We start from the raw sequence: 18,919 nt of genomic DNA, 5'->3' as shown, positions 1-18,919 counted from the left end.
TCTTTCACTGGGGTTTGAATTCTGTTGACATGAGTCTACTCCCTCTCTGTGGTTAACACAGCCGATTCATGGGTTTGTAGCACCTGAAAGGGACTTCCCCACTGAGGGGTTAAACTAAAGACAATGCACATAGTACTGCCTCATGTGTTTCATTATTTGAACTTACTACTGCTGACACAAGGGAACTGTGTGGCCTAGGAAGCATTACAATCACTGAGAGGTTTAGCACTTAGCTGGGCATCTTGTTTTGATGGAAGCAGTTTCTAGGGAACGTGGGTTAGAACAACAGTGAATTACAGCAATTATAGATACCTCTGTTTATAGAGATTTAATGGAAATTTAAACACTATTAAATTTTATGGAAATCACTGTACATAGCCTTACATAAACTTTTTGGCAAACAAACGTAGAGGCAAATTGTTTTCTCCTTACAAGAACAGAGTGTACACAGAGAGTCAGGGGCTACCTCAGTTAGCAGAGCTAGGTAGTGACACACGCACAAATACATATTTACACACATGTCTGCTTTTCTAGGTGGGAGAGCAGTTGGATGCATGGAGCTGTGTATCTAGAGCTATGTCTCTGGGCATGCCCAGCCTGTGTGTGCACACAGGGACATGCGCAGAGCTAGTACACACACACACATACCTGCTCACCTGCACAGAGCCCCTGTGCACGGTGATGTTTGTCAGTAGCACACACTTGTGTACACCCAACTTGCCACACGCACACACGTGTGCTACACAGAGACTCACCTGTGTACAGTCTCTACTAATGCACACATACCTACAAGCACAAGATCTGCTTGCACGTATTTTGTGCACAGCAATATGTGCAGTGTCATACGCATTAACACACTGACGTCCCAAACAGTCATGCTTGCACTTATAGAACCTGTGCACACTCTGCGTACACACAGAGCTGTGCACACTCACACTTGAGAGTGTGTAATTTAACATACATGTAAACAGCAGTGCATGTCGTGTACACATCAGTACATCTATGTGAACAGTGCTGTGTACACTATACACTAGCACATATGTACACTCTGGAAAGCAGGATATGTACACTCACACCTGGGCACACTAGAAAACACATGGGCACACAGAGCTGCTCACATCAGCACACATATATTCAGCACTCTCTTACAGTCCTCTTGGCCCTGACTCCCCTGTAGGTCTCTCTTTGTGGAATTATGTCACGGTGGGGATGAGGACATTGTGGCACCCTTTAAAGAGCACCCTCTGTGCCTTTGGAGGTGGGAAAATTTCTCTTTGTTTTTAACAGAGACAGATTTTCATCTTTTAAGCATAAATCTTTTCTGACACACAAAGGAACTGAGACATGGAGTTAATTCTTAACTTAGAGTCAAAATCCATTTCAGATTTAGGTGAAGTGTGCTGTTTTGAATTTTTTAGTCTGTAGCTTGCTTGCATAGATGAAGTGTGTTTTTTTAACTTGTTTTGTCTGTTAATTTGCAGTGCTCACAAAAGCCTGTTGTCACAGACATCTTTTGTGAAAAATCCTTTCTTTAGTATTTTTCCTTCTTCTGGGAAGCTGAGGTCCCAGAGAAAGAATGTAAACAATGGTTATCTGCTGCTGTGGAATGCAACAGGTGCACCTGTTATTGGCCCATGTTGCATGTTTACAATTAAGGGCCAATCAAAGACCAAGCTCTCTCTGGGACATCATCAGAGAGAGCTCCTTTGTTTATTCATTCCTTTTCTATTCTTAGCATAGCAAGCTTCTGAACTTCTCTCTCTATTCCTTTTAGTATAGTCTTAATGTAACTTATAAAATAATAAATCCAGCCTTCTGATCATGGAGTCAAGATTCTCGTCTATCTCTTCACCCCTGAGGAACCCTTGGAAGCCCGGCAACAGCCTGTAGCTCGCAAAACTACCTCAAACAAGGTGAAAAGAATGTGAACTTCCAAGCTAGAGGGAGATAAGAGGGGCCCCTTAGACCTTGAAACAAGAAGCAAACCAAAACTGAGGCTACCAAGATACTGAGAAACCGAAGGACAACCAGAGAGCTCTCTGCACAAGGACTGATAAGAAATAATTGTGATGCGAAACAGGCTGGGAAATGAATATGTGTGGATGCTGACAGCTTAGTCAGAGAGAGAAACTGATAACTTTCCCAGGCATCATCCTGGGGAAGTTGTGACAAAGCTCAGAGAAAGAATTAAAACAATTCTTATCTTAATCTGGTGTTTGTGAACATGTGGGATGTTTGTACGTGATGTTTATGGAAAGAGATTTACAAGAAGCTATTACTCCTAATTAACTAGTGGTGTGAGGGAGGTTATTTAAGGACCAATCAGATTCTGAGTGAACTATCCTGTCTATAAATATGTGTAGTTCCTAATAAACCTTGCTTTATGTCTTCTGAGCATGGGAGTCAATGTTGTATTGAAGTGAAGGGAGACGACCATCTGATTGATGAGCATCGACTCCGATTTATTGATCAAATCAGTTACCTTTTATAATAGTGTTAATTAACTTCATGCATATTGCAAAATCCGAGCTCACGATAGGTTACAGAGAAAACTCTAACCCCTCCTTTTGTTTACAATACCTCGTGGTTGTTTATTGAAACCAAAATTAGTGTTCTCACTGTGATATGAAAAGTTCTCAAAACCTTCATATCTGTTCTCAAAATCTTCATATCTGTTCCCAGAGCAGCCAAGGACTGTTATGAGAAGACTGTCTGAGAATCCTGCTGTTTATAAAAAAGGTGGCTGAGAATCTAATTATTTACGGAATCAAGCCTGGGAACTGCTGCTTCACAGCTGCCTTTTACTTTTCCATCAGCTGTATACCTTCATGGCCTCTTTCTTTAAGCCATGTTTGAACCAGGCTCTCCACAATGTTGTCTTCTTTTAGCCGTTCCTAACTCAACGGCAACATCTGGGCACCCCTACGGAAACTGCAGGACGAACGGGATGCTTTGGATCTATCCCACCGGGAGATGCCATGGTGGCCCTGCCAGTCCTTGCAGGATGGACTGGACACCCTCTGTCCTCCATTTAAGAGAGGCAACGGTGATTTTCCCTGTGCCTCCTTAAGACAGCTGGTCTTTTCGTGACCACAGGTGGCAGCCCAAGGCCAAAGAGCTAGGGTGGAACGGCTTTTCCTAGCATAGCTGAAGTGCCTACATCCAGGGGTAGACTACTGCTTCGTGGCGGGCTGCTGGGAAAGGTTTCCTTTAACATGGGGAACCAACTTTCTACGGAAGAGAGATTAGTTCTTTCTACATGGAAGGACGCTTTGCCACGTATGGGAGTTCCTGTGTCAGATCATTCCCTGTGTGCTTTACTTGCCTGAGAAAGGTCCCATGACTTTTCAGTAGACGCGAACACTGCATTTAATCCAGAGACTTGGCAGTTACTAGGCAACTGCCTGTGGAACGAGGTCATCAGCAGAGATAAGACCGCACTTCAGTTAGCAGTTATCTGGGGAGTCCTTTCGAGAGCTTTGCAAGGTTGGACCCCAAGGGGAAGTGAAATGGAGAACTCAGAAAGCAAAGATGCTCTCTCCATGGACACAGACACCCCGGGGGAAGAGGGGGCTGGGCGGGCGGCTGCCTGCTCTTTCTCGGTTCCACCCAGTCCCCCGAGAAACATGGGGATTCCCCACAGAATCTACCCCTCACCCAGGGACTATGTTCCGCCAAAATATCCTTCCCCCCGTGATTATATAAAGTCAAAATATCCTTCTCCAACACCAACCCCAATGACTTTGGTAGCTACATCTCGATTGGACCTGGCGGAGTGTCCCCCTCCATTCACGCCACCTTTAGCTCCCCAGGGCTGCAGGTGGCGACTGGGGTGTGCCTGCCACAGCCGATGATTCTGGCTCCCCCTGCACCACGCGAGACCGCTGGAGGGCCCTTGCAGCGATTGGTTTCGCCCCCCCAAGTGGCACCAGCTTTCTCTGCTCCACAAGCAGTAAGCGGCATGCCCTTGTACAGCCAGTCAGCTTCCCTGCCCCGTCGCCAGTTCCTTCTTTCCCTGCGCTGCAGGTGGCGGCGCAACTGCCTCCACCGCTGGTGAGTGACGTGGCTCCTCTGTTCCCATCTCCTCCCCCACATTGCCAGTGCTTGCCAGTGCACCTTTGTTCCTGCCGATTTCGTTCCCCCCGCCAGTCCACCCCTCCTCTGGGGCACAAGTGGCGGTGGCAACAGCTTCACGATCGACAAATGATGTGACGAGAGTCGTGGTCTCTTCCGCCCTTCCACTTTCATCTGCAGAAATGGCACAACTGCCAGTGCCTCCTCTTCCTCCTCCCTCTGCTGCGTGCAGATCAGCGGGCAGCATGTCTCTTGCAGCATTACTGCCACAGCCCGCACCGTCCGCCATGGCTGGGTCCCCCGCCCCGAAGGTGGGAATGCCAGGAAGTGGACTCATCAACAGGATAAATTCAGAGGAAGGGGCCACAGGGGACAGTTAGGTAGTTAATCCAGCATCTGAGGAGGAGACACAGGTGGATCAGGGAGTCAGTGTTCCATCACAAAGGAGAGTCCAAGCCTTTCCCGTGTATAAAGCTGTCCCAAATACAGGACAAGCTGACAAGGACAGTGTCATAGCATGCTGAGTTGTGCAAGATTTGCAAGATAAGGTAGCAAATTATGGGCTTGTTTCTTCACAAGTTATGCAAATTATCAGAGTGTTAAACACTGACCTGCTTGCTCCATTTGATAGTAAACATATAGCTCAAATATTGTTCCAAACTGTGCAATTTAAAGTTTGTAAGGACAACTGAAGGCAGATGTCTGATACGGCTGCAGCAGAGAACCTGTGATTGCCTCCGAATGATCCCAGGTATGCCGTGGAAGTGTTGATCGTTTAAACCAAAAGTCATGGACAAAGACTCTCTTACTAGTTAAAGTTAGAAAGTGGTATGCTTATTACACTGGCAGGCAGCACAAGGGGGGGGGGGGGGTAGTTCCAGAAATGCGTGACCAACCACACAAGGATTTTTGCCTTCTAGTTATTTCCCAAAATAATACATATGCATAACCGCAGCACCTCCCATCCCCACTCGTATTAAAGTGAGGTTATTAGTCCTTCAGGCGTGCGTGGTTCTTCTCTTGAATTGGGTTGGTGGTCTTGAATTGGGTCAGTGGTCCCAGGGATGAAGTCAGGAATGTCTTTGTCAGGTCTCTGTGACCCTCTGACATGATCCAAGGCCCCCTGCTTCCTAATGGATTGACATCGAGTCCAGGTGCTGGGCATTGTTCTACTGGTCTCAGTATGTTCCTATAATGGTTCACTTGCCCTACTTCCTTCTATAAATGAGCTCATAATATAACAATTAGCTTTAGCATCGAATAATCATCAACTTATCATTGGCGTATCTAACTGTTGCAGACATCTTTTATGAAAAATCCTTTTCTTAGGATTTTTCCTCCTGAGAAGCTGAGAGGCCTCAGGAACAAAATGTAAACATTGATTATCTGCTGCTGTGGAATGCAACAGATGGATCTTTGATTGGCCCATGTTGGATGTTTCTAAATAATAGCCAATCACAGCCCAGCTGTCTCAGACAGAGCCTTTGTTATCATTCCTTCGTATTCTATTCTTAGCTAGCCTTCGGATGAAATCCTTTCTTCTATTTTTTTAGTATACTTTTGATGTAATATGTATCATAAAATAATAAATCAAGCCTTCTGAAACATGGAGTCAGATCCTCATCTCTTCCCTCAACCTGAGACCCCTTTGAATACCATCACAAATGGTGACCCTGAGTGACTGAAGAAGAATTCATCACTTGGTGAGACCCCAGAGGAGCATTGCTACGCTGGGTAAACCCTGAGTGTGTGGCATTGATGGTTAATAAGCCTTAATTGGTCTTATCCTAAAGCAAGCTATTACAGCTCCAGAGCTCAGCCCCCAAGGGGACTGAGTGCCAGAGGCTAGCTCACTCAGACCAAGGCCACGGGTCAGCCCCTACCAAGCAGGGGGATATTCAGCTCTTATAGTGATTAGGCAGCTCTTATGATTTCAGCTTTGCTTGCTAGGTAGCTTGCCCTTGGCTTGAGGCTTCAGCAGACGGAGAGAGAGAGGAGAAGGAGAAGATGCTGGATGTTCCACGAATATGGCTTTATTGGAGGGGTCCGTGAAGGGTCTCAGCTCTTCTTCTTCTAAGTGAGTAGGGGTACAGCATGCTACTTTTATAGCCTTGGCCCGAATCCAATCTTGACCAATGGCAAAGGGTTAGAGGGACCATAAGTGACCAATAGTAGTGTTAACAAGATATTGCCTTACATGGTTATAGGGATAGGTTATAGGGTGGATGTCCATGGAGTCAGGAAGCTTCTTTGCTGCTGTGTCAGCATTTCTATTATTAAATTCTCCATGGGGCTTTTTCTAAACCTGTGGGGTTTACTACAACTCCACTTTCTGTTTTTACAAAAAAGGCATTCGCGATAGTTCTTTTAAAACAGTGAACAAGGCACAAGAACATAGCTAACACAAAAACAACTACAAGGAGAATCAACAACATTCCCTTAACCGAAGATGCAGCCCATCCTGTTAGTCCCCATTGCCTGAAAAGATCATTGACCCAGTCTGGAATTCTTTCTACTTTCAAGTCCTTCATGAGATCTTTCAGTTTCTGGATGTTCGCATGGATGGACTCCGAACGCGAAGAGAGGGTGAAGCAGCACATGCCTTCGAAGTCTTCACATCCATGTCCGTGGGCAAGCAGCAGGAAGTCAATTGCTGCTCGGTTTTGGAGCGAAGCCTGTCTTGTGGTTTCTTCTTCCTTTAAGAGATCACTTAAGGCTGCTGATGTGGCATTAGCTTGTTTACTGAGCCAGCACCCAAGGTGATTGATTTCACCGAGGACTTTAGCTGCAGCTACCCAGGGTAAAAACAGGGAGACAGCAATCTTTTTTGGTTTGTTCCAATCATATAATCTAGGATCACAATTTTCATCGAATTCAGTGTAGGACCTTTAATGGCATTTTGATTCGCTTTCTTTTTTCCAATTACATAACAGGGTGATGTTTGGAATAAGGGTAGAAAGTTTTCCAAGGATACAGGGACCTCCCTGGAGTCAGGAGGGGATCCCAGCCCATACTCTGTCACCACAGATGAGAAACATTCCCTTGGGTAATACTTTGGGATGGAGGGAGGACGCAGAAATCACAAGAGTCGTGTAATTGCACCAATCGTGAGGGTTATAGGCTTTGTTAATTGGTGAAACATGTTTTTGATATGTGTTTTTGTGTTGGTCATTTTCTTGCCAATTGTTTTTTGGACTCCTAAAGTAAAATTTGACACAATATGTGGCCTTGGAGGATCCCAATAGATCCAATTCTTGGAGTTTCTCTCGAGCATCTGGCAGAATTTTTGTCCACTCGTCCCAAGTATCAGCCACATTGGGTCTCTTACCTGTGGTGCGGAGAACCTTGGAGTTATAGACAGGCCAGTCATCTGCTACAAAGGGAATTCCTACTAGACATGTAGAAAGTGGATTATCAATGCTCCCCATGGACAAGCACATGTTGTCTTGTTTTAGTGTTTTTGCTAAGATTACCCAAACATTATGGCTGGGCTGAGGGCTAATCCAGCCGAAGGCACGCGGTAAGGTGTAGAGCATCCAGGCAGCGGTGAGGACATCACCAACGGAGATATTTTTCATCTTTTTGCAGGAATAGGGCTTCTGATAGGGATTATAAGCAGAATTTATTAACTTTATGATGAGAGGGATTTCTGCCTTGTTCTTTTGTGTGTTCTCCTCCTCCCCCCCTTTTGCTTTTAATTTCTAAGCTACACTAAGGGAGGACGAGCGTGTAGAAGGTTAAGAAGTTTAAAGGTTAGGAAGAGGGAATAATAAGGTTTTTAAAATACATAATTCAGAAAACACTTTTGTGTTAAGGCTATATATGGCCTGGTGCAGCAGACTGTTGTTTAGCTTTCTGTTTTGTCTGCTGTCTTGTAATGAGGCGGTCTGTCCTTGTGTTTATGGGTGTTTGGCGACATCTTCGTCTCCAGGCTGAGCTGGTTTGGTTTTGAGGTGGTCTTGTGTTTGCCTCAGGAGAGTTCTTGCCTTCGTCTGCCGGAGTAGTGTTCGCTTTGCCTAAGTATGGTTTTACGTATTTTCCTGGGTACCACCTTGGACCAGATGGTAGTAGCACGCACGCATACCCTCTACCCCAGGTAATCAACTGATGAGGCCCAGAAATTTGGTGTGTTTCAGGGTCCTTCACGAGCACTGGTGGTTTCTCAGTGAGCTTTGCTTGGGTAGTATTTGCAAAGTGGTGAAGAATTGGTGGGTCAGGCTCTGATGCTGTGCAGTTCAGGAAGTTAATGACATAGAGAGCCTTGCAAAGTCTTTCCACTGGAGATGTGATTCTCGTGTCTCTGTTCTGTTGATCGAGGACTCTTTTGAGGGTTTGATGTGTCCTTTCCACAATGGATTGTCCTGTGGGGTTTACAGGTATGCCCGTCTTGTGTGCTATGTCCCATTCATTAAAGAACTCCTTTGACTTGTGGGAGGTATAGGCTGGTCCATTATCTGTTTTAATCTCCTTTGGTACACCTAGGGTGGCAAAAGTGAGGAGAAAGTGTTTTATCGTGTGCATAGTCTTTTCTCCTGCATGTGATGATGCAAACACTGCTCTTGAGAACGTGTCGACCGAAACATGCACATATTTTGACCTTCCAAAAAGTGCCAAGTGAGTTACATCTGTCTGCCACAGCTGGCAGCTATTCAGACCTCGGGGATTGACTCCCGTCCCCATAGATGGTATCTGGTAGTTTTGACAGTTCGGACATGTAGCCACAATAGCTTTTGCCTGATCCTTTGAGAGCTTAAACATTCTCATAAGGGCAGGTACATTTTGATTAAAAACGCCTGTGACAACTTTGCCTGGGCAAAGATGTTAGGAATATTAGCAGTTTCTGCTGCCATTGCTAATCCATCTGCTTTCCTGTTGCCTTCTGCAACAAAACCTGGGAGGTCCATGTGAGACCTCACATGCATTATGTGGTAAGGTTGCTTTCTGTGGGATATCAGTTGTATTAATTTAGAGACCAGTTGGTATAACTTTGGGTTAGAGACCTCTTTGAGAAGAGCATATTTTGCTCTCGTAGCTAGTCCAGCAACATAAGCTGAATCTGTGACCAGATTGAAAGGCTCATTTTTAAGTTTTTCAAAGGCTCTGACAACAGCTGCTAATTCTGCAATTTTTAGCGATCCTTCTATTTGTATGTCAGATTGCCCATCTTGTGTTTGGGGGTCTCTCCAAGTAATCACCGACTTGTGGGAAGACCCTGAGCCATCTGTAAAGAGGGTTAGAGCTTTGAGAGGTTTTCTACTTTGGATTTGTTTTGGAATCAAATGGAAAGTTTCATTCTGGTTAAAAAGATCGTGTTGTGGGATCTCTGCTGAAGTTCGGCCTGTATAACTGTCCAGAGCAAACTGGAGACTCGAACTGGTCTTGATCAAATCCTCAAAGTCTTTAAGGGTTATTGGCAAATATATGCATTCAAAATCACAACCTGAAAGAGAGCAAAGGCGAGTCCTAGCCTTTTTTATTAAGTGTGCTATAATCTCCTGGTAGGTGGTAAGTGTCTTTGTAGGCTGGCTACTTGTAAAAACCCATTCCAGTATCAACAAAGGGTCTCACAGCTGAGGGTCCCATTGGAAAATCAGTCCATGGAATCGAGGTGCTTTTTCTAGGATGATGAACTGGAAAGGCAGACTGGGGTCGTAGCGATGGGCTTTGCGTGAAGACAGGGCTTCCTGGACTTTGATGATGACACCTCTGTCTTCCTCTGTGAGAGTGCCAGGGGGAGTCCAGTTCCTTGGGTCCACGAAGAAGATTGAACAAGGGAGCAAGGTCCTCTGATGTAATTCCTAGCAGTGGACGTACCCAGTTGATGGATCCGCACAGGCTGTGTAAGTCCCTGAGGGTTTTTGGGTCGTCGTTGATGGTGATCTGCTGAGGTACGATTGTTCTTTCCTGAATCTGGACTCCAAGGTAAGTCCATGGCTCAGTGTACTGGATTTTGTCCTCACGAATTTCCATTCCTGCCTTTTCAATGGCTTCAATAGTCTTTTTAACCATTTTGTCCAAGTAAGCTTTGTCTGAAGCACACACCAGAATGTCATCTATATAGTGATAGATGATAGCACCTGGAAATGATTTCCGAATGGTAGGCAGGATGTGAGCCACGTACCACTGGCAAATAGTGGGGCTGTTTTTTAAGCCTTGAGGCAAAAAATGCCAATGATTTTTTTTTGAGTGGTGTCTCTTTGTTAATAGAGGGAATGGAGAAAGCAAACCGTGGAGCATCCTCAGGGTGCAGTGGGATGCTGACGAAACAGTCCTTAATGTCTATGATAGCAAGTGTCCAGTCTCTAGGCAGCATTGATGGGGAGGGCAGGCCAGACTGAAGAGGGCTCATGTCCTTGATGACCTCATGATTCTGCCAAGGTCATGGAGAAACGTCCACTTGTTTGTCCCAGGCTTTGGTAGAATGAAGACTGGAGAGTTCCAAGGGCTGTCAGACTCCACTATGTGGCCTTTTTTTAGCTGTTCTTCCACGAGGGTGTTTAGGGCACGCAGCTTGGCTTTTGATAGGGGCCACTGCTGGGTCCAGATTGGCTTGTGGTTTTTCCAAGCGAGACGGGGTGTTTCTGGCAGCACGCTTAACTCAGTGGCCCCAGTTAGAAATCCTGGATGGGAATACGTAGGGAAGCTCCCCACTGGGATAAAATGTCTCTGCCCCAAAGGGTGATGGGGGCCCTTACCACAAATGGACGGATGGTTGCCAGCTTGCCTTCAGGCCCTTCAACGATGCCAGTGTTCTTGCTTCTCAAGGATACTGTAGCTCCACCAATCCTGGAAATCATGCCTGCAACAGGTTGTAGATCCCAGTGTGCTGGCCAATCTGAACGGGCGATGATGGTCACATCAGCACCGGTGTCCAGCATCCCCGGTAGGTGGGTATTCTCTCCTTTGCAGGAGAGGCCGCACTCGATGGTGGGCTTGGATGGTCCCATGACTTGTGCCCATATAGCTGTAGGGTTGAGAGGGATCTGTTCCCTGTGATTCTTTGGGAGTAAGAAGGCCTGAGCTATTGGAGTCCCCTTAGAAAGAAAAAATGGTAAGTCTATGCAGTATACCTGCACGAGGATCTCTTGTCCTGGCTGCACTGTCAGCACTTCCGGAACAACGAAGATTTCCTTTGGAGTATTAAGAGACTCACCTGTAATTAAAATGTCTGAAGGACTCCCTTTAGGTCCATATTTGCCTGTGGGAACATGGTGACCATTCTTATCATTAAAGTCAATGGACAAAGCAGTTACCAGTTGCCAGCAGGTACCCATCTGGGCTGTCCCATGGGTTGGAGCTTCTTCTTTGTGTCTGGAGCGGCCTGGGTTGGTGTGTGATTTGGTCTGGGTGGCCTTTGATTTATATGCTGCTCCCGAAGGTCCAGCGGGCGGCTCAAGGAATTTAAAGGACATGGCTGATAGCGTTGCTGATTTTGGGGTCTTTGATAATAATTACGATGGTATCGGGGGGGGGTGATCTCTCCGGGCAGTCCTTTATATTATGTCCAAGATCCCCACAGTGACAGCATTTAGCTTGTTCTTTAGAGGTTATGACTGCATATGCACCAGAAACTCCTTCAGCAATACCCTTAGCAACTGCTTGGGCCACTGTATTTTCAGTGGACATGTGATGTGTACAGCATTCTAGCATTTGCTCTATATTAGGGTTTGAATCCACAGGTAGAGACCTCAAAATGGCCGTACATTTCTCATTTCAGTTGCTGAAAGCAAGCTTACATAAGAGTTCCTTCCTTGCCTCTGTGCTCTCTATTTGTTTCTCCAGAGCATCCCTAAGCCTGTCCACAAATTTTATAAAGCTGTCTTCAATGCCTTGTTTATTAGTAGAAAAATGCATTGTTGGCATTGACTCATCCTGCATAAGAAGCAAGGAGGTTTTAGCTACAATTGCTACATCCTGCAGTGCTTCTTTATTCAGAGTTTCCATTTGTTCAGCTGGCTTTTGTAAGTCTCCTTAGCCTGCCAGCTGTTCTACCGTAAAGTTGGTCTTAGTAGCATCGGCAGTATATGAATCTGATAACGTTTTTAAGTGTTTCTTCCAATGCCTATCTCATAACAAATATTCTGCCGGTGACAGGAGGCATTGTGAAATATTTTTTACATTGTGAGGAAGCAAGACGTGCAGAGAACATGGCTTCTAAGAAATTTCTAAAGATATGTGAACTACGTCCATGTTCCTTGGCTATATTTCTCAATTGCACTAGTTCCTTATTCGAAATCGCTTTCCATGTCTTAATATTAGATTCCCCACCGTTCCTTCCTTACTTGTATTCAACTGGGAAAGCGGTGATTTTCTGTGCTAGGTCCTAGTGGAGCAAGTGGCTCTGGAGAAGGATCAACAGCATCCTCCTTGGAAATATTTAAAAGTCAAAATTCTGGATCAAACCATTCAGCATCAAGAGGTGCAATTCATGGATTCCATTAAGACTCTGAATGATGCCCAGAAATTGCTGGGTACCATCAGTTGGTTGCGTCCTTATTTAGGGCTAACCATGACACAATTGTCCCCACTGTATAATATTCTAAGGGGGGACCCTGAACATGAATTCACCTCAGAAATTGACTCCTGAGGGGCAATGAGCGCTGGAGGAAGTCCAACAAACTGTTTCTGCTCATCAGGTTTATCGAGTAGATCTTTCCATTGATATCACTGTTTTCATTACCAATCCAGATTTTCATCCTACAGGTATCATTGGCCAATGGAGTGAAAAATGGTTTGATCCTTGCACATTTTGGAATGGGTCTTCTTGCCCCATCAACCAAAAAAGACAGCACCCACGTTGTTTGAATTGATTGCTCATTTGATAATCAAATGCCATCAATGGTGTTTGCAATTAATGGCAGCTGATCCCACAAAAATTGTTCTTCCAATAGAGCGGGAAGTCTTTGAATTGAGCTTCATTAACAGTGCTCCTCTGCAAAGTGCCCTGAAAAACTTTTCTGGGCAGATTGCCTATAATCTCCCCAGTCATAAGTTATTGCAGTTGGCAAAATTACCCAGTCTATCTTTGTGGCCAAAAAATAGTTGTGTGCCAGTGCAAGGACCCACCGTCTTCACTGATGGCTCAGGAAAAACTGGGAAAGCCATTGTTACTTGGAAGGATGAATCTGGGTGGCAAGTGCTGGAAGGCCATGAATAAGGCTTTGCCCAATTGGTTGAATTAAAGGCTGCTGCCATGGCATTCCAGAAATTTTCTCAGGTGCCTCTGAACTTGGTCACTGATTCTGCTTATGTCGCAGACATAACCAAATGTTTGGATTGTTCACTTCTGAAAGAAGTCAGTAACGCAGCTTGGTTTCAGCTATTGAAAACTTTGTGGTGTGCAATTTAGCCCCGAGTTCATTTGTATTACATCTTACACATTCGGAGTCACACCAATTTACCAGGTTTCATAATAGAAGCTAATGCCAGGGTGTAGAAGTCCATCCGAAAATCCTTCATTTTTTGCCTCACAATTGTCATGAGAAAAGACTACCGAAGAGTTAAAAGTGCTGAGCCAGTTGGGAAAGAAAGTCTCCGGCTTATCTACTGTGTTCACAAGTGATGTTTGCAGAACACGCCATGCTGTACTCAAAGGGGGCATGCTGCCCTTTTCTGGACAATTGAACTGGACTTTCTTCCAAACTCCTGACCTGGCTCGACTGAGCTCTGGGGTGATTCCCCTCCGCTCCATAAGAAGACCCCTCTTGCCTGTCTTCAACCACCGTGACAGACCAACAGAGATGCGAATCCCCTTGTCAAGGAACCAAGAACCCCTCTGGCACCCTATTGACACCCCCATGGCACCCCCATGGCACCCCCATGGCAACCTCCTTCCAGAGACTGGGACTGTTCTCCCTCCCAACTCAGGGAGGGGGAAAACTTAACGTACCTGTGAGCATTCGGCCATGAAAACAATGGACTTCTCCCCTCCATGGAAACCTAATTTCAGTTACCTTCCCCCAACCAAGAACAGTATATATATTGGGGTTCAGTCCGACTGTCCTTTGAGTACTCCCCAAGACGTGCACCAGCGAGTTTCGGCGGCGGGACCCCGAAGACATCACGTTTTGGTAGCTATACCCCATTCCCTGACCTTCTTTCCTCCCTTTTTCCTTGTCTTACCCTTCTCTTCCCCGGATCCCTTAACCAAACGCATACTTAGCTGTGGTTATAATCAATAAACTATACCTTGTTGATTTGTTACTGCAAAACCCCTGTGCCTCTTGTGTTGGTTATTTTGCACCCAAAAATCATTCGTCACCCATTTATTTCGGGCGGACCTTCACATAATTGGCGTCACGGACAGGATTCCAGCAGCCAGTGAGATTTTGCAGGTTTTGTGTAGTTTGTAACCTCTCGCAGACCACACATGCCAAAGCCAAATCTCATGCTCGATTGAGCACACAGGCTCCGGAATTGACACAAAAGATTTTTCGGTGCAAAAGCAGGGAAAATTGTTACTGTCATTTCTGATACTGATTTTACCGGCACGGACACTGACACTGATACTTCTCCTGATCCTGATATTGATGCTGTTACTGATATTGATACTGATATTGATACTGTTGTTGTTGTTGTTGTTGTTGTTGTTGTTGTATTTGAATTGAATCTGAACCTGTTACTGTTGTTTTTGAATTGAATCTGAACTTGTTACTGTTGTTTTTGAGCTGAATTTGAACCTGTTACTGTTTTTTACTGCTGTATTTTGTGTACCTGGACTGTCTAAAAGGGAAGGGGCAGACTTGAAGTAATTAAGCAGTGCCTTTTAGACGGATATTGTCCCTTCACCTACACAGGGAGCGAGGGGCGGCACAGCGAAGGCTGAGTGGCTTTTCCCTGTTCTAGGTTTCTGGTCCCCTCACAGAGAAAACATTTGTGTGTGTGTGTGTGAGTGTGTGCGTCTAGACTGTCTGGAAAGGAAGGGACAAACTGAAGCAATTAAAACAGTGCCTTCCAGACAGATTTGGTTTCTTCAGCTATCTAGGGAGACAGAGTGGAACAAAAGTCTGTATGATTGTGTAACTTGAGTTTGCAAATCAGCTCCCTGGTATAGTCCTAGTCCCTTCACACAAAAATGAGTGAAAATCTTAATCCTAAAGCAAAAGCTGACTTTTACACCTTGCTTGCTAAATACCATGCCAAACCATCATCTGGCGGAGAAACTTGGGCAGAGAACAATTGGTTTAATTTGGAAAATGTCATCGATAGAATATGTTCTCTGCAACATGAATCAAAATTCAAAATGGGTAAAAATAAAAACATTCTTTGCTCAGTTCTTGGAGCATGTCTTACTGCAGCCATAGAAAACCGCTGTAAACGGAGAACTGAGGAAACGGTAATTATAGATTCCCTTCAAAATTTGGTTGAAATTTTGCAAAAACAGTTAAATGAGGACAGAAATGAAATTTACACACTGCGAGCTGCTCTTAGGGAAGAACACACCAAAGCCATACACAAAATCAACTCCTCTACAGAGGAGGAAGAAAAAGTAACACCTTGCATTAAAAAGATTTATCCTTACAAAGAACTCGAGGCAGCAAAACAAAAAGAATCTGAAATAGCTAAAACTCCCTCTGGTCATCAGCAAACAGCATTTTTTATTGTGTCTGGCACCTTTTATAGCCTATTCAAAACACCTGGGTCGAGATAGCTCATTGGTCTATCTCTGTGCCCCCAGACTCTGAACCAATACAATGTATGCATCTTAGGAGAGCTCCCATTGGCTGTAAACTTCTGTCAGTCAGCCCAGAGGCTGCTTCATGGACCTGAGCTGGGCTGCTTATTATAACTTGATCAATACTAATGCAACAAACCCCAGAGGTCTAAAAGCCTTGCAGCTTTGGCAAACAGATGTTACCCATATTGCTGCATTTGGCTGACTTAAGTATGTGCATGTGTCTATTGACACCTTCTCCTCTGCTATGTGGCCATCTGCTCATACTGGAGAAAAGGGTCGGGATGTGATTGCCCATTGGAGGATGGCTTTTGTGATCTTAGGTATACCTTCTTCTGTGAAAACTGATAATGGTCCCGCCTATGTCTCACAGAAGACACAGCAGTTTTTGCACCTATGGGGAGTCTCACATAAACTTGCTATTCCACATGCTCCAACTGATCAAGCTGTTGTTGAACATGCTCATAGTATTTTAAAGTGTGTTCTGGAAAAAAAAAAGGGGGAATGCCTGGAGAAACCCCCACAGATTATTGGAAAAAGCTCTATATACAATCATCTTACAGTGCCACAAAATTCAAACAATCCTGTAATTTAAAATCACTTTTTCTCATTGCAGTCTTCAGGTGGGACGCACCTGCCTCGAGCGAAAGTCTGGATATGGGACCTAACCACTAATAAGTGGGAGGCCCCGTGCGAGCTTATTGCTTGGAGTCATGGGTATGCATGTGTTTCCACAGATACTGGGGTGTGGTGGATACCTGTAAGGTGTGTTTACCCTGACTTGCGACATCAAAAACAGAATGTGGCGAACAGGAAACCTTTGAACAATGATCAAGATGCCTATCATCAATCAGATGGTCCCTCTACAAGTAGGGAATGAGCATTCTATCTTTTTCTTTGTTTCTGGAAAAGGGTTGTTGGCAAGTTAGACTGCCAGTTGCCAGTTCTTTGAGCAAACTAAGAATGTTTTGTTACTGTATTAGAATTAGTAAGAATTTCTTGTAAGAAGGAACAACAAGGCTTGATGTTGGTAAAAGGATATGATTGTAAAGAATTCGATGGTATGTGTTGGAGAATCTCCCTGACCGTTCTAAGTCAGCATCTGATTGAGGTTCTGATTGATAACCGGCAGATTGCTAAAGGGACCTCTTGAGCTGTGTTTGTTCTCCTTTCTGAAATGGGCCCTTAAGAGGATTATAAATGCCACCTTCTGCTTTAAACAAAAAAGGGGGACCTGTGGATGCTGACAGTTTAGTCAGAAACAGATAACTTTCCCAGGCATCGTCCTGGGGAAATTGTGACAAAGCTCAGAGAAAGAATTAAAACAATTCTTATCTTAATCTCTGCACCTGGTGTTTGTGAACATGTGGGATGCTTGTACGTGATGTTTATGGAAAGAGATTTACAAGAAACTGTTGTTTCTAATTAACCAGTGGTGTGAGGGATGTTGTTTAAGGACCAATCAGGTTCTGGGTGAATGATCCCATCTATAAATATGTGTAGTTCCTAATAAACCTTGCTTTATGCCTTCTGAGTGTTGGAGTCAATGTTGTCTTCTTTTAGCCGTTCCTAACTCAATGGCGACAAATATGCATGAACCTATTGTGAAACTTAATGCATATACGACAAGTTAAGGGACAAAAGGAGAGTTGACTGCTCATCGTGGGGGCAGACAAGACTGCTAGCATTACAAACAAAGGATATGTTTATAATTATAGAAATTAGTTTTTAAGTTGTACGTACGCATAGCTGAGGGGGCAGTTGGTAAGTTACAAGGGGACACCCTGTGTGTAACAAGGGCCCATAGGGTTGCTTGCAAACATTGTAGGGTTTACTTGCCAGCTAAAGGGTAATTGGCCGTGTCAATGGGACATGCTAGCACCTCTGGGCCTGAACTAGGCAAATTCCAGTGTATTACTGCTATTTGACTGCGTACTGTTGTTTTGATTGTGTCCAGAATGTGTGAATGTTAGAAGATGCTAATGTAGGTAGATGATGAAGTGTTGCATGCTGTGTGTTGTGTTGAGAAAAGAGAGCACTTTAAGACACACCCCTTTCCCAGTAAGTTTGTGTGTGTGAACTTTCTAGTTGTGAAGAATCGTATTCCCTGTGACACCTAGTGTTTGAGTATAAACAATCTCTCATCAATGCCTTGTGTCTGAGTATTAACCAATCCTCTGCCTGTGCAACCTGAGAGGCAAGAGTTGAAGGCTGTAACATGGTGCCTTTGTGGTCCCTCTCCTTGTGGAGTTTGGAAAGTTGCAACTTTAGATTACTTTAGATTCATCTAGTGTAGTGTGAGATTTTACTGGTTATTGTGTAGAAGTTATAATTGTAACAAACTAGTAATTTTGTTTTGTGTCAGCTGTGTTGTTAGCTGTGTGTTAAGACTGAGCCTGAGTTGAAAGGGTTCGGCCATTTAGGCAACCTTTCTACAACAGTTTTAGCTTGAACAGGTGTTTGTGGGCTGTTAGAACTGTAATAAAGACAGTTTATTATAACTGATTCCCAGGATTTGGGATACAAGGGGATTGTGTAGTTTTTCTCCTGCATTGTGGTAATTTAATTCTCTGAACTGTACAGTTGTGTTTGTAGAAATTTTAAGATTTGTTTGCAACAAGTACAGCACACTACAGTGTGATGATTTATGTATGCTAAACTGTATTAAAACAAATTAAAGGAATTCCAGGAATTTCCCTCCTGCAGCAACTTAGCCTTGACTCTCGTGAATTTGGGAGGTTGGGGGGGGTTATGTTGTGTTTGTGGGCATATGAGAGTTTTTACTGTAACAGAGACAACCTTTTGTATGAGAGCAATTTATTTTAACCATGGCTAGACAGATTGAAGGGGTGCCTTTACCTCAGTAGTTTGGACTTTATCTTTAGGAGTTTGTACAAGACAACATTACTGTTATTTGGCAAAGCAACAAAGTGAGTGTGCCCTGTGTCAGTGGAAACACTTTAATTGAGCTGATTTTGAAGATTAGATTATGTGAGAAGAAAACTAAGAAAGGACTGGGAAATTTTGTGAAACAAAGTTTAAGTAGAGTGAGTGAGAAATAAGTAGCTGAAGTGTCCTATGAATAAAAATAGAAATCAGAAGACACTGAGTTTATTAGAGGTTGCTTGTCCAAAGGGCTACCCTTGTGAACCCTAAGTTTGTTTATTTTTA

The 18,919-nt window shown here is 44.3% G+C and overlaps 1 protein-coding gene across 1 annotated transcript in view; it reads left to right on the top strand.

Annotated features, from left to right (window-relative positions):
* The first annotated feature begins 3,961 nt into the window (after positions 1-3,961).
* Positions 3,962-18,919, top strand: part of LOC131095397 (mothers against decapentaplegic homolog 7-like) — a 68,890-nt gene continuing 53,932 nt past the window's right edge. The window contains exon 1 of the mRNA XM_058043089.1: positions 3,962-4,053. Within this exon, the coding sequence (XP_057899072.1) occupies positions 3,962-4,053 (92 nt within the window). The remainder of the gene's footprint in view (positions 4,054-18,919) is intronic.

The sequence above is a fragment of the Melospiza georgiana genome, chromosome W (assembly GCF_028018845.1).
Source record: "Melospiza georgiana isolate bMelGeo1 chromosome W, bMelGeo1.pri, whole genome shotgun sequence".
Classification (NCBI taxonomy): Eukaryota; Metazoa; Chordata; class Aves; order Passeriformes; family Passerellidae; genus Melospiza; species Melospiza georgiana.
Note: the sequence above shows the minus strand (reverse complement) of the source record. Positions and strands in the feature narration are given on the sequence as shown.